Source organism: Mobula hypostoma, chromosome 7, assembly GCF_963921235.1.
Source record: "Mobula hypostoma chromosome 7, sMobHyp1.1, whole genome shotgun sequence".
Taxonomy (NCBI): Eukaryota; Metazoa; Chordata; class Chondrichthyes; order Myliobatiformes; family Myliobatidae; genus Mobula; species Mobula hypostoma.
Window position 1 is genome coordinate 115,874,137 of NC_086103.1, and position 15,188 is coordinate 115,889,324.

Sequence of the window (15,188 nt, forward strand, 5' to 3'; positions counted from 1 at the left end):
TTTATGACCAGCACGCACTATGCAGGGGTCCTTAGTAATTTTGCGGACTGGATCCATGTCTAGCGCTTCTAACAGTGTCCCCTCTATTGCATTAGAGCTCTTTTGGAAAGAATAGGACATTGTATTCTAACATGGTTTTCACCAATCTTCTCAAACTGATGGGATGAATTCTACCAGCAATTCCAGGCAATGTGCAGAGGAACCAGTCAGTGACAGACACCTCTGTGGTAGCCACTTACAAAATTGGAACCTATAGATAACCAATGAGTCAGTAAACTAGCCATTTGGTACTGTTTGGATAAAATGGTTATGATTACAACACAGAACAATGGCCAACTGATCACATTAATTGTAAATTCATTCCAGCACTATACAACCTTGTTTCCCTTGATATTTAACTTGAATCGTAAATTCTCCGAACCGCCATTAGTTTTTTAAAATAGTAGTTAACCAGATTAGATTCATGAGTTTTCTATTTAAACTTTATTACCATTTCTGACCCTACCATCAGCAGAACTAAAGTGAAACTCCCCTCTTTCCTTTCAATCCTCAAAGCACTCAGTTCAGCCCAGGAAACCCCATTTATTAAATTAGAATAATAGCCTCTTTGCATCTTCAGTGTACTTGCTTTACTCTGTTCACCAATGCTGCAAGTATCATAAGTATTCAGTTTTTTTGCTAAATGATCTATCTGTTTTCCAGTGGATGATTTTACTGATCTTTAATACCATCACCTGGAATTACCATGAGAGAGCTTTAATTTTTCCAGTGTTTTTCCTGTGGAAGATCTGTAGATTCTCCCAAGAAGCTGCTACATGAGTTGTTGATGTCATTTCTTTGAGATGGCCACCAATTTTCTTCTAAGGTGTGGCAAGCAATCTGGGAAATCCATGGGAAAATTATATCACCTGACCATTGTTTCTGCGAATATAGGACTTCTGCATTTCCTAATTTTGCAAGAGCTTTTATCATTGAGCTAAAATCAAGTATGATACTTTTAAATAACAGCTTTACACAGTAAGATTAATGAAGCACAGTTCTGCTGATGAAGCTGTTTCTACCAACAGTAATCATAGTAGGTATTTTACAGTTCAGATTTTGAGATGTTGCTATTTAAATGGACACATCAAAATAAGGTCTGGAAATTTGTGTTACCCCAGCTTCTCGTAACATGTTTAAGCAGGCTCAAGATATAGTAGCGACTAATGGGTCTTCAGTGTGCTTGGATTTTCACACACATTCAGAATAACACTGGGTATTGAAAATAATCATGGTCAGTAACACTTTATAGATCATCACAAGATCTGCTAATACACTCAATCTTTAAATTATGATAAACCCTATCCCTGAAAAACAAAGTAACCTTTTTCCTTATGTCTGCAGAATGAGTGGGTCACTTTTGACAATAAACATGATCATCTATTTTCAAACAACATAATAAATTGACCCATGGAAACTGTATGCTGCCGACATCCATTTTTTCCATGGTAGATAGAAAATAATATGCTAATTTATACTGACATTTAGATTAATCATGATAATCATGGTAAAATAATGGCTAAAGCATTGCAGTGTTTGGAGATAAATTAATTCTTCCATCTCTCCGTGTTTTACTTGTATGGAATTAGTTAATCTATCATCAGGTTAGGTAAGCACTGTTGTAAAATGCGAAGCATTAGCATTATGTTGCATAGTGATGGTCAACAATATCAATGACTCAGTTATTTATCAGTAAGGTAAGGTATGGTTACCTTTCTGGACTCTGCCTTTTCCCCCCCATCTTTGAATGGCATTACATGGATACTAATGCTGATATTTTTCTACGATTCTTAAAATATACATTGGAAAGCTGCTTCAGTAAGGTCACAGAATCATAGAACACTACAGCACAGAAACAAGACCTTCAGTCCATCCAGTCTGTACCAAACTATTAATCTGCCAAGTTCCATACCCTTCCCAACCATGTATCTATTCAAATTTCACTTAATTTTGTATACCTCTATCAAATCTCCCCTTATTCTTCTACCCTCTAGGGAATAAAGTGTTAACCTATAAAGCCATTCCCCATAACCCAGGTCCTCAAGTCCCGGCAATATCCTTGTAATTTTTTCTGCACTCTTTTGACCTTATTGACATCTTTCCTGTAGTTAGGTGACCAATACTTAAAAATTAGGCCTCACCAACATCTTAAACAACTTCAATATAACATCCTAACTCCTGTACTCAATTTAATTTATGAAGGCCTATGTGCCATTTTGCTTAAACGACCCTATCTACCTGTGACACCACTTTCAAAGAATTATGGATCTTAATTCCCAGATCCCTCTGTTCTACCACATTCCTCAATCCCCAACAGTTCACTGTATAACTCCTACCCTGTTTTGTCCTCCCAAAGTGCAACACCTCACACCTGTCTGTATTCAATTCCATCTGCCATTTTCCAGCTGGTGCAGATCCTGTTGCGAGCTTTGATAGTGAACACTCCTTGTTCATGATATGTTGAGCTTAAAATTTAAAACCTAACGCATTGTATTTTTTGATAAAGTACAGAAAAATTATAAAGTAGACAAAATGCAGATTTACACAATGCAACAGTGCAGCCTGGTATGGTGCCTTTTCAATTGTCTTTTTAATATCTCAATATTTGTACAATTGAATGGTTTATTGAAAAGCAATAAAGGTGCTACTTTATACTGTCTAGCATGTACACATGGTCATGTATTCAGAAGTGCAAAAGAGCCACAAAACATTGATCCACTATGAATGGAAGAGAAGTGCATAGATATACTACAACGAAACATGTTGCTCAGAATATTGTATTCCTAGCTCATATCATTTGAGCTGAACAGATCCATCAAATACATTGCAACAATAAAAAACGCCCACCCCATACTTTCCATCTCATCTACTTTCTTCCTCTTTGCTCTTTAAATTTCAAACTTATTTACACCACATTCCTTCCGACATATGTGCCCTCATACTTTCCATTTCATCTTCTGTCTTCCTCTTTGCTCTTTACACTTCAAACTTATTTACACCGTATTCCATCTGGCATATGTGCAGACACGCAAACAATTTCACAATTTCCCAGAGACAAGTAAATCTGTTTCCAATACAGTATCCATCTTCTTTGAAAACAATTCTTCACAACTTCTGAAGACCCATATATTTGTGATTCTTGAGTCTTTAGTGCAAGCTTCAAACATCCATAGACTGAGCAGCAGCAGTAGTAGGCAAAATCCTGTTTTTAAATGAGGATTTCTACCACATCACCATCAAGGTCAGGTTTGTAGGAAAAGCAGCTACTTCTTCCTTTAGTATCATGTGACCGGGTATGCAAGTTGGAAGCATCTGCTAGAGAGAAGGGAAATATTATGACGAGTCAGTGCTTGGGGGTGGATAATTCCTCTGTTGAGTCTCAAGCTTAAAAGGCACTGTCAATCTGAAAGTGTTTTGCAAGTCTTATTAAACATTGTTTTGAAGACATTATGCAATTGCGTCAAAGTACCTTGAAGGCATTATATATTTTGATGATGCCTTGGAAATTCTTGATAATTTCTCCCAGCCAAAATAAAAGAGGTTTTCTCAACAACTTTTAAACTTTTATGTTTTAATAGGCAGAATTTAATGTACGTCTTCCAGAACATTGAAATCAATGACAATCATTAAAATTATTGCTACTACTGTTTCTGTTCACTCAGATTCTCTTGAATATAATTAATTCCAATCCAGAATATCATCCTACAGATATTATTTGTTTCACAGGCTTGCTTATGTGGACATTATTTAAGTGAAATAACCGACAAGCAGCATCACTAGGCTATTCAGACATGTCTAACAGGCTTTTTCTTTGAAAGCTGTCCTGACCCAAAATGCACTCAAAGATGTAACAAATTATCACCAAATACCAAATCATGAACCAGTCTCACTTTCAGTTTCCTAATCAATGGAAAACATGGCAATGGAGTCTGTTGAGCACATAGTGCCAAAAGTGATCTCTAGATAGCCCATTGTGTTAAAGCTTAAAATTCTGAAGAAGTATAATGTTTTGGAGGAGGGCTAGATGAACTTTATTAACTACAACTTCCACAATGATCACCCTTCTTTACCTGATTTCTCAGCATTGCTTCGTGCTGATTTAGGTCTCACAACAGGGCTGCTGACAGGGGTTGTGTTGAGACGCCTTCTTCCATGGATAGGAGCACTGCTTGGTCGGATCAATTCAGGACTTTTATCTGTCTGCGTACTGTTGTCCTTACTGCCAGTCTTACTGTGTGTGGAAACTACTGGAATTGAAAACACATTTGCTTTTAAGTGGGGAACACAAACGATTTTCTTAACCATCTTTAATATTAAGCATCTCTGTGAAATATAACCTGATAATCTGGCTGTCTAGCAGCTTTATTTGTTTGCACTTTTTAAAATCGGTTTAATGTTTAAAAAAAAAGATCTGGTGCTTTCCCAGCGTATACGATGAATAAACACTTTTCGGGCTTCCAGCCAGGTAAGGGTATTGATTTTTACTGACGTTTCGATGACAAACTCTGCCATCTTCTTCAGGGATGATGTCTGGTCATGTCTAGTCCAGTTGTATATATACCCACGCCGTCCGTCCCTGATTAGTTAGTCCTCATCCAATCAGGTTTCCGCTGTCCCACCTTGTTTACAATCGATTTCCAGTTCTTATTTAAGATAACAGAGAAATTGTTGGTTGCAGAACATGGCGTTTGCAATAACCATATGATTGACTTCGACGGCACAAAACTACTGTGCCAAGCCAATGACTTTTGGGACCACCTGGTGAAGGAAGCCATTGAAATAAAACTGGAGAAAAAGAATTTTAACAAAGACAAAGATCTCGCTCCACATAAGAAATGGAATTCAATTGTAAACAAGGTGGGAGAGCAGAAACCCGATTGGATAAGGACTAATCCAATCAGGAAGAACAGACATGCCTAGGCATCATCCCTGATGAAGATGGCAGAAGTTGTCATTGAAACATTAGTTAATACCTGTACCCAGCTGGAAGCCTGAGAAGAGTTTATTGTTTTAATATAAGTAAATACAACAAATATGGTTATGTTTAAAAGTTACCTGATAGGAAAATCTTTACCAATTTGCACATATGGGTAGAATTTTCAGTCAGTGTTCATGGATGAACAATTAATAGTATGACATTTCTGTGCTTACATGTTAAAACTTCCTTCTTGTTGCCACTCAATTCATGAACTTTATTCATGTTGTCTTGCCATGGTGTGCTTGCAACAACTTGGAGCTTAATGCTATCAAGACAGTGGAAATGAGGATTGACTTCTGGTGACAACCTGCCACATGATGCCCCTTGGAAATTAATGGTCAGGCTGTGTCTGTGGTTGAGTCAAATTTCTGGGGACTACGTTACCAATATGTTGAACAAGCATGTGATACCCATCACTAGGAAAACCCAGCAGAGTTTGTTCTTCCTATGCCAGCTTAGGAAATACATTTCAGAGTATATCCTGATTAATTTTTACTCAGCCAGCATTGAGAGTGTTGTGATCACTTCTATCACTGGTTGGTTTCCTGCCACTTCCTCCCTCTCCAAGGCCAGGGTGCAGTGAATGGTCCACTCGGGGGAGAAGATTATTGGCTTTCAGCTACCGACATTAAAACACCTGCTCATTGTCAGAGCAAAGCAGAGCTGAAAAAAATTACGCAAACATGAGGAATTCTGCAGATGCTGGAAATTCAAGCAACACACATCAAAGTTTCTGGTGAACGCAGCAGGCCAGGCAGCATCTTTAGGAAGAGGTACAGTTGAGGTTTCGGGCCGAGACCCTTCGTCAGGACTAAATGATGAAGCTAGTAAGAGATTTGAAAGTGGGAGGGGGAGGGGGAGATCCAAAATGATAGGAGAAGACAGGAGGGGGAGGGATGGAGCCAAGAGCTGGACAGTTGAACGGTAAAAGGGATATGAGAGGATCATGGGACAGGAGGCCCAGGGAGAAGGAAAAGGGGTGGGGGGGAAACCCAGAGGATGGGCAAGGAGTATAGTGAGAGGGACAGAGGGAGAAAAAGGAGAGGGAGACAGAGAAAGAATGTGTGTATATAAATAAATAACGGATAGGGTATGAGGGGGAGGTAGGGCATTAGCGGAAGTTTGAGAAGTCAATGCAATCAGGTTGGAGGCTACGCCAGCAACTTTGATGTGTGTTGCTGAAAAAATTACTGCTGACTCCCCCCAACCTGGCACTCACCTATTTACCAAATTGCCATCAGGGAGAAGCTACAAGTCCATCACTATTAGGACTACAGGACATCTCCAAAACTTCTTTCCTGTAGCTTCTCAACAAAACTTGCTCAGGTGTGATACCCTAACAGTCCCTGCACAACACATGTTAAATGGTCCTTCTTGCTCTCCTTGTTCTGTTGATAATTATTGAGACTGTTCATATGTTCACATTTATTTAAGTTTGATTATTAACATCTGTGCATGTGACTATTCTGCTAATTGTTGATTACTCACGGCTGTTAGCACTATAGTCTTGTAAATTGTTGCTTGTTATTGTGTTGTTTGTTATGGTATTCTCCTGTGTTTTACGCTTGGCACCGAACCAGCATCAATTCTGGCATGTTTCACACACTGGCAATAAAGAGATTCTGACTCTGATTCACTCAAATTGGCCGCAGGCACTGCTAGAGCATTAAACAAAATAGATATGGAATATGCACTTAGTGAGTGAAAATCTGTATTACTTCCCTTTTATAGATTTGACTGCTGCTCAAGGAAATGTAACCAAAGATTAGGATGCTTCAATGAAAAGCCCTTTATAGAGATGTACAGGTAAAAAATCATAAGCAAGTCACCAAAAAAAAAACACTGCAAATTGCTAGGTATAAAAATATAATATTGTAAAGCTTAAGGAAAAGGTTTCCTCCATATAAATCCAATTGTGGAGAAAGCTTCTATAATTTAGTTACAAATAGTGAATATGGGATAGTATTTTGAAGATTTGAATGTAGATTTATATTCATTTAATTGGCATAATCTGTCACTGAAGCTTTACATGATTCAAATTTTCACTTTGTAGTAGTTGCATAAAATAACCATGCTAGTGATTTTGTGTGGTATAAAACAATTTAGACAAGCAAAGCTCCTAGCTCCATCCTAAGGTTATGCTGAGGTAACATCGTGGCTTGGGAGGGAGCTCTAATTCTGCTAGTTTTTCCTGACAGGTGATCAAATATTCTTTTTCTGACATGCAGAATACATGGACTTAATTGTCCACTATAGGCAGGACTAGCCAAATTGTTACTATTCAACAATTATGACTCACAGAACTGGTGCTGCCATTTGGTAGAAGAGGTGGTGAGACCCCAGCGTCAGTACATCTGTATCCTATTATGATTCACTGCTTCAGGGATAGTCCCAAAAACTGGGAAAATCACTCTAATAAAGCATATAAATGTATCTGAATTATAATGATCAAATTATTCCATTTCTTATGAATGTCAAAATCAATGTTAACTGAATTATTTATCACCTACATTTTTCTGCTGCAAAGAACTCAAGGAGCATTGACTGGTACAGCTAGCATAAGTCTGCAGGTGAGTGGTAGAATCTGGGAGATATGATAGAAGTATGGGGAAAATGAAGTGGGATTAGTATAAATATGTGCCTGATCAGCACTGACTTGGACTGAAGGGCCTGAATCCATGCTCCATGACTCAATGGCTCGATTTTAATGGGCATTTCTATTCTTTGCCTGGCAAGTGTTCATTCCAGTCATATGTCAACAGATACATCTCCATCCATGTTTTGCTCACAGATTTTAAGCATTCGGGTAAAAGCAAGCAGCCTAAACAGGTTGATATAATAAGCTTTCAAGGGGGCGCGAGTATCTGAAATGTTCTTATGAGAGAGAGTTGTGTGGGCCACTGGACCCATTGCAGGTCAGGGTCACCATTCGGCTGGACTTCAGATGGCTTGAGTACATCAGAAATGGGAAGAGCAGATACTCACCTACACTTCCATTCCAGCCCTTTTCCTCCTTTTTCCCATCTGCTATTTGAGAATTGCTCAGAGATGTCTGGCGAGAATGCAGCCCAGATATAGTGGAGATAGACCTGCCAGTCCTCAGAGATCCGGTTTCCGGTTTTACTATGTCTTTCCTAGATCGCTGCTGGAGCACTTTTATCATGGCATCTTTCTCAATAAGCTGTGCATGAAGGTTTTTTATTCTGTTAGAAATGCAGTTGAATCCTGTTATCTCTGCCAACCTGGTAGAAATAATAGAACATTTTGATTATTAGTTGCATAGCACTGGAAAAAATGTCACTCGTACTCACTGATTTTATGTACATTTTAAAGCTGATTATTCCTTTTCACTCCTGAGAATGCAAAGTTAGTTTGATGGGCACAGAGCCATTTATGTATTATTATTTCATGTTATTATCCTTCACTGCTAAAGAAAATTTTCCATTTATACCTTCTCCCATGTGCCTCTCTCTTGACTATTTTGGACTGTATACAGCACTGCATCTAGACACTATTGTTGCTGTTCCTTGCTATTTCTTTGCATTTTTGTCTGTATTGGTTTTTTTGTTTTACAAGGCTGAGTTGCTGGCTCGGTGCTTAACACAACACAGATGGAAAGTGCGCAAGGAGCCGGCAGGATTTGAACCTGGGACCACTCGCCTTGAAGTCCAGTGAGGATGCCAATACACCACCGGCTGGCCAGCATCTTTACATTGCCCGTATTTTATTAAGAGTTTGCAGGTTATTTAACCTTCCCTGTGATTGTTGCAACTCTTAGACATCTCTCTTCAATCCATTTTTCCCCAATCTACTCAGTTTTCAGATTTTCTTCACAAGTTAACTGCCGTTTATGTTCAACATTTTCAATCTGCAGTTAGTTTCCACCACTTTAATGTTCTCTTTATATAATACTGAATATCTAAATTAATCAGTCTCTACCTATGATAAGGTTGGGCATGTGGCCAAGTGGTTAAGGTGTTCGTCTGGTGATCTGAAGGTCGCTGTTTGAGCCTCAGCTGTGGCAGCATGTTTGTGTCCTTGAGCAAGTCACTTAACCACACATTGCTCTAGTGTCTGTGCGAGGAGTGGTGCCCCACACAGACTTCCAATCTGTGCTTTGTAAGGCACGAAAATGCCCAACGCAGACCTCTCATGGTCTGAGTCGACGATCCCTCCCTCCCCCTATGATAAATCCAAGTTCAAAATCAGGAACATTACAAATACCACCAACCATCCAATCCTCATTAATCCAGTGAATATGCTACTCAAAATGGAGGTAACTCAATTGCCAGACGTAATTACAGAACGATATACTCGTGAAAAATAATCTGTTCTAGAATATTCCAAGTGCAAATTTGACTTGCAAAGCCACATTTTTAACATCTGTTACCCTTTAATGTTTCTTCATGGAGTGTCTGGGGTTCCAGTCCTGGTTTGTAGTAAATGCAGTTAAAGTTATTGTGCATGCACAAAGGGTTGTTGCCATGGAAACAAGCTGGTTTGTCTATGCATGTATAGCATGTGCCTCACCTGCCATAAAGACCACCAGCCAACAGAACAGAAGTGTCCATGAATCAGTTGTTCAGAATTTGTTCATCTACATTCCAAGGTTTGTCAATCAAATAAATGAGGAAGAGGTAGTTCATACCATCCATCTTGTCTCATTTATCCATATAACTACTATGCTCCAAAATCTTACTTAAATTTGACATCTAATTCGAATTTTTAGTCTCCTTGCTTACTTTTACACTTGATCATCCCTATAACCATCATAGATATCTTAATTATACTGCTGTTAAAAGTACCCCACAGTAATTTAAATCTCTACTGGTGGAATATTCTGAGAATAAAGTTATAGTATTTTCTTTCATAACTGTGGCTATTAAGGAAAGCTCAAGGATCAATCTGTACAAGAAACAGCAAATTTTGCAGTTCGATCTTAGTTGGGAAGATGAAATGTACCTGTGTTCTGTGTCTTGGTATCTCTGATTTGATTGCATTCTCTCCTCCTCCTCCTTCCAGCTTCGTGCTTCTAGTGAGCTGTCATTGTAACTGCTGTTTGGTGAGTGATTTATTATAGTGGTGTCCCTGGTGACACAAGAGAAATTTCAGTTCTTCCAAGTGTTCAAGAACCTTTTATGCATTAAATAAATTCAATTCAGTAATCTTAATGCAGTCAACACTGTCTGACACACAGATATAATAGCAAACAGGAATGAGAGGCGTGGAAGTTTAAAAGAGGTAGAGGCAACCTTTACAAGAGGGAAAGGTTGCATTTGGATCAGAGGAGGGCCGAATTCCCTAGTGAGGAAATCTGCTTTTGCCACCAGAAAGGGCTTACACTGTATTGGCATGGGGCTGAGGCTCAAACAACAAAGTCAGTGAGAAGATGGGCACATGCAGCAACCAAAGAGAGCAAGCCTGGCAATCAGGATAACCATATTGATAGTAAAACAGCAGATAAAGTAAAGGCATCCGTTAGTCTTGCAAGACCATGGATCTGTGCCTGGAAAGTCTTCACTCTCCAGGGTGCAGGCCTGGGCAAGGTTGTATGGAAGATCAGCAGTTGCCCATGCTACAAGTCTCCCCTCTCCACGAGACCAATGTTGTCCAAGGGAAGGGCATTGGGACCCATACAGCTTGGCACCAGTGTCGTCACAGAGCAATGTGTGATTAAGTGCCTTGCTCAAGGACACGGCACATTCCCTCGGCTGGGGCTCGAACTCACGGCCTTCAGGTCACTAGTCCAATGCCTTAACCACTTGGCCACATGCCCACAAAAGAGCAGATAGAACCACTGCTTTAAATTGCTTGCAGTGTTATACACATAGACTAACAGCTAAAGTGGATGAACCAAGGGTGTGGATTGCGGTTGGGGTATAGGGAATAGGATATTGTGGCCATTACAGAAACGTGGCTGAAGGAAGGGCAGGACTGGCAGCTCAGTGATTCAGGATACAGATTATTTAGGCATGTCAGGTAAGAGCATTAGGATTGTTGCCTTTTTGATAAGAAGAGGTATAACAGTGGTGCTAAGAGAAGATATTCTTGAGGGATCATCTAGCAAGGCTATTTGTCTGGAACTTTAAAAATACGAGTGGTCACCTTGCTTGGGCTTTAATGCAGAACTCCAAATAGTCAGTGGGAGCTTGAGAAATTGCACATAGTTATGAGAATAGCAGGGTAGTGCTAGGTATCCCAATATTGACTGGACCACCCAGAGTGCGAAGAACCTGGATGGGGTGGAATCTGTGCCATGCATCCAAGACAGTTTCCTCATTCAATAATATAATATATAGAGGAACCTACTCAGGAAGGAGCAATAGTGGACCTCCTCTTAGGGAATGAGGTGGGCCTAGTAACTGAAGTGGCAAGATCCAGTGACCACAACTCTTATCAGTTTTAAAATGGTTAAGGGAAAAAAGGTAGAACAGGTCCACAGGTTAATGTCCTGAACTGGAACAGGGTCAACTTTGAGGGCACTAGGCAGCATTTATTTGGGGTCTACTAGCTGACTCTATTTAAAGGCAAAGAAACAGTTGCCAAGTAGGGGACTTTTTAAAAGGGTTATATCAAGAGTCTAGAGCAGCATTTTCCCGTTAGGGTGAAGGAAAGACATTCCAAGTTCAGAGAACCATGGTTGGTCAGGAATATTAAGGAAGAGTACAGTGCCCTTTGGCAACAGGGTATGAATGAATCCCTCAATGAATATAAAAGGTTTAAGACCAGGCATAAGAGTGCAAAACTTTATATCAGATGGCATTAGCTACTGGCAAAGTTCCAGAAGACAGGAAGGTGGCTCAAGCTGTTCAAGAAGGGTAGCAAGGACAGATCAGGGAACCTGACATCAGTTGTAGGGAAGTTAAGAGAGGGAATTATAGGGACAAGATCACCATCATTTGGATGGCTAAGACCTGATTATGAATAGCCAGCATGGTTTTGTGTGTTGGAGGTCACGTCTGATGTATCCTTTGGAGTTTTGGAAGAGGTAACTAGCAGGATAAATGTAGGCAGGGCAGTGGATGTTGTCTTAAGTAGACTTTAATAAGGCCTTTGACAAGGCCTCACAGTGGCAGGCTGAGCTGGAAGGTTAGCTTGCATGAGATTTAGGAAGAAATAGCCAGGTGGATTCATATTTCGCTCAATGAAAGGAAGCAGGAGTGATGATTGAAGGTCAATTGTTCAACTGAAGGCTTGTGACTAGTGAGGTGCCCTCGGGGTCAGTGCTGGGACCTCTTATTAATTATTTACGTAAATGATTTGAATATGAATATACATGGCATGAACAGCAAGCTTGCTGATGATATTAAATTAGGGGGTTTGTTGATAGTGAGGCAGGTTACAGTCACTTGCAAAGAGACCTTGATCAGTTAAGGAGATGGGCTGAGGAATGACAAATAGATTTCAATTTAGTGAAGTGTAAGTGATGCATTTTGGACATTCAAACCACAGCAGGATCAATAGTGTGAATGGCAGTGCACTGACCAGTGTAGTGGAACAGACGGACAAATGCAGTTGTCTGACAGTTCAAAGTTCCAAGTAAATTTATCATCAAGATACATTTACGTAACCATATACTAGCCTGAGATTCATTTTCTTACAGGTATTCACAATAAAACAAATAAATAGAATGAATGAAAAACTACACTCAAAGACTGACAAACACCAATGTGCAAAAGAAGAGAAATGTGCAATTGCAGTAAGTAACTAACACTGAGAACATGAGTTGTAGAGTCCCTGAAAGAGAGTCCGTAGGTTGTGGAATCAGTTCAGTGTGGAGGTGAGTGAAGTTACCCACACTGGTTCAGGAGCCTGATGCTTGAAGAGTGAAAGTGCCACAAAAGGAGACAGTGGTGGAAAGGGTGTTTAGCATGCTGGTCTTCATTAGTCAGGGCATCAAGTTTAGGAATAGGGACATTATGTTGCAGTTATACAAGTTGTTGGCAAGGCTGCACTTGGAATACTGTGTATAGTTTTGGTCACCCTGTTATAGGAAAGAGATTGTCAGGCTGGAGAGGGTGCAGCAAAGATTTGAGTATGCTACCTGGACAAGAGGGTCCAAGTTACAGTGAGAGATTGGTCATGCTGGATCTTCATTTCCTGCAACACAGGAGAATGAGGGATGACCACATGAAAGTTTATAAAATCATAACGGTTATGCGTAAGGTGGACAGTCATAGTCTTTTCCCCACGGTTGGGAAATATACAGCTAGACAGCACAGATGCAAAATAAGAGAGGAGAGATTTAAAAGAAACCTGAGATGTAACCTGAGAAGATAGCAAGTTCTTAGAATGAGCTGCCAGAGGAAATGTTCGAGCCAGATACAACTCTAACACACAAGAGGCATTTGGTTAGTTATATGAACGGGAGAGGTTTGGAGGATTAAGGAACAAATGTGGGCAATTGAAACTAGCAGGGAGGACGATGTGATCAGCAGTGACCAGATGAACCAAATGGCCTGTTTCTGTGCTGTATTATTCTGATACTGACTTTATCACTTCAAATTATACTGTTTACATCATTTAGCTCTAGTGGATTCTGGAAGTACACTTTGCAATGGTAAAATAATAGATATTAGCAGAATGTATTACTAAAATTAAACAAAGAAAAATAAAGAGAAAGATCAAACTGGAAGATTGGACTAGGCAATTTATTTCTCCACCCGGCATCACAGCGCAAACTGTAATCCAGAAGCCAAGCCACAGAAAAACCTGAACATGGCCTATATTTCTCCTTTCTTAGTTCAGTCAAATCAGTGTAAAGTTCCAAACCTAGTATTATGAGGGGTCTATATATTGTTTTTGAAAATGCTTAACAGTCAAATCATTACATTATTTTAGCTACTTTAAACATTCACACTTTTTCTGTCCAAAACATTACAGTTTCTTTGGAATTTCTCCAACATTCTTTTCAAAGCCACTGTCATACTTCCTGTGTACACAAGCAAATCAAATGGGACTACGCTATACAACTCAAATCAATGGAAAGCTCCGCACAAAGACTGAAAAGCAACCGATGTGCAAAAGAAGGGAAACCAGAACATTTGGATCATGGTCAGCTCAGTTCTTTATTTAGACTATTTTGTCTTCATGTCAGAAAGTGGTAGCAGTGTTAGTTAGAGACTTCCAACTTCCACTCTGCCCTCAAATTTACTTGGTCCATTTCCAACACCTCCCTCCCCTTTTTCTGTCTCCATCTCTGGAGACAGTCTATCTATTGATATTTTTATAAAACCTCCGATTCTCACTGCTACCTGGACTATACATCTTCCAACCAATCACTTATAAAAAAAAATACCAACCCCTTCTCTCAGTTTCTTCATCTCTGCCACATCTGCTCTCAGGATGAGGCTTTTCATTCCAGATATAATGAGATGTCCTCCTTCAAAGAAAGGGGATTTCCTTCCTCCACCACCTCCACCTCTCACCCGTATCTCTTCCATTTTGTGCACCTCTGCCCTCACCTCATGCTTCCGCCGCCACACCAGGCTTCCTCCTGTCCTTACCTGCCACCCCACAAGCCTCTGCATCTGCCTTCTCCAAAGGCATCCCACCATCAAGCACATCTTTCCCTCCCTCCACCCACCCCCCACTTTCCACTATCTGCAGGGATCGCTCCATACACAATTCCCTTGTCCACTCATCCCACCTCACCGATCTCCCTCCTGGCATTTATCCCTACAAGCGGAACAAGTGCCACACTTGCCCCTGGCACCTCCTCCCTCACTACCATTCAGGGTCCCAAAAAGCTCTTCCAGGTGAGGTGATTCTTCTTTTGCGAGTCTGTTGGGGCCAACTACTGTATCTGGCGCTCCTGGTGTGGCCTCCTGTATATCGCTAAGACCCGATGCAGACTGGGAGACTGCTGCGCTGAGCATCTACGCTCCATCCACTAGAAAAATGGGATCTCCCTGTAGTTACCCATTTCAATTTCACTTGCCATTCCCATTCCAACATGTTAGTCCATCTCCTCCTCTACTGTCGTGATAAGGCCACACTCAGGTTGGAGGAGCAACACCTTATATTCCATCTGGATAGCCTCTAACCTGATAGCATGAGCATCGATTTCTCAAACTTCTGCTTTCCCACTTCACCATTCCTCATTCCGGTTTCCCTCTCTCACCTCATCTCCTCTCATAGTTTCACCTATCACTTACCACCTTGTACTTCT

The 15,188-nt window shown here is 40.3% G+C and overlaps 1 protein-coding gene across 7 annotated transcripts in view; it reads right to left on the bottom strand.

Moving 5' to 3' along the window:
- Positions 1-2,234: 2,234 nt before the first annotated feature.
- The window catches only part of amotl1 (angiomotin like 1), a 159,551-nt gene continuing 146,597 nt past the window's right edge, over positions 2,235-15,188 (bottom strand). For 4 of the 7 annotated variants that reach the window (XM_063053834.1, XM_063053839.1, XM_063053837.1 and 1 more), the window contains 4 exons: positions 9,980-10,105; positions 8,003-8,259; positions 4,110-4,286; positions 2,236-3,354 (listed from right to left, as the gene is read on the bottom strand). In XM_063053834.1, the coding sequence (XP_062909904.1) occupies positions 3,248-3,354; positions 4,110-4,286; positions 8,003-8,259; positions 9,980-10,105 (667 nt within the window). In that variant the 3' untranslated portion in view covers positions 2,236-3,247. Of the gene's footprint in view, positions 3,355-4,109; positions 4,287-8,002; positions 8,260-9,979; positions 10,106-15,188 lie in introns of all 7 variants that reach the window. The other 3 variants (XM_063053835.1, XM_063053838.1, XM_063053836.1) reach the window with 2 other exon arrangements.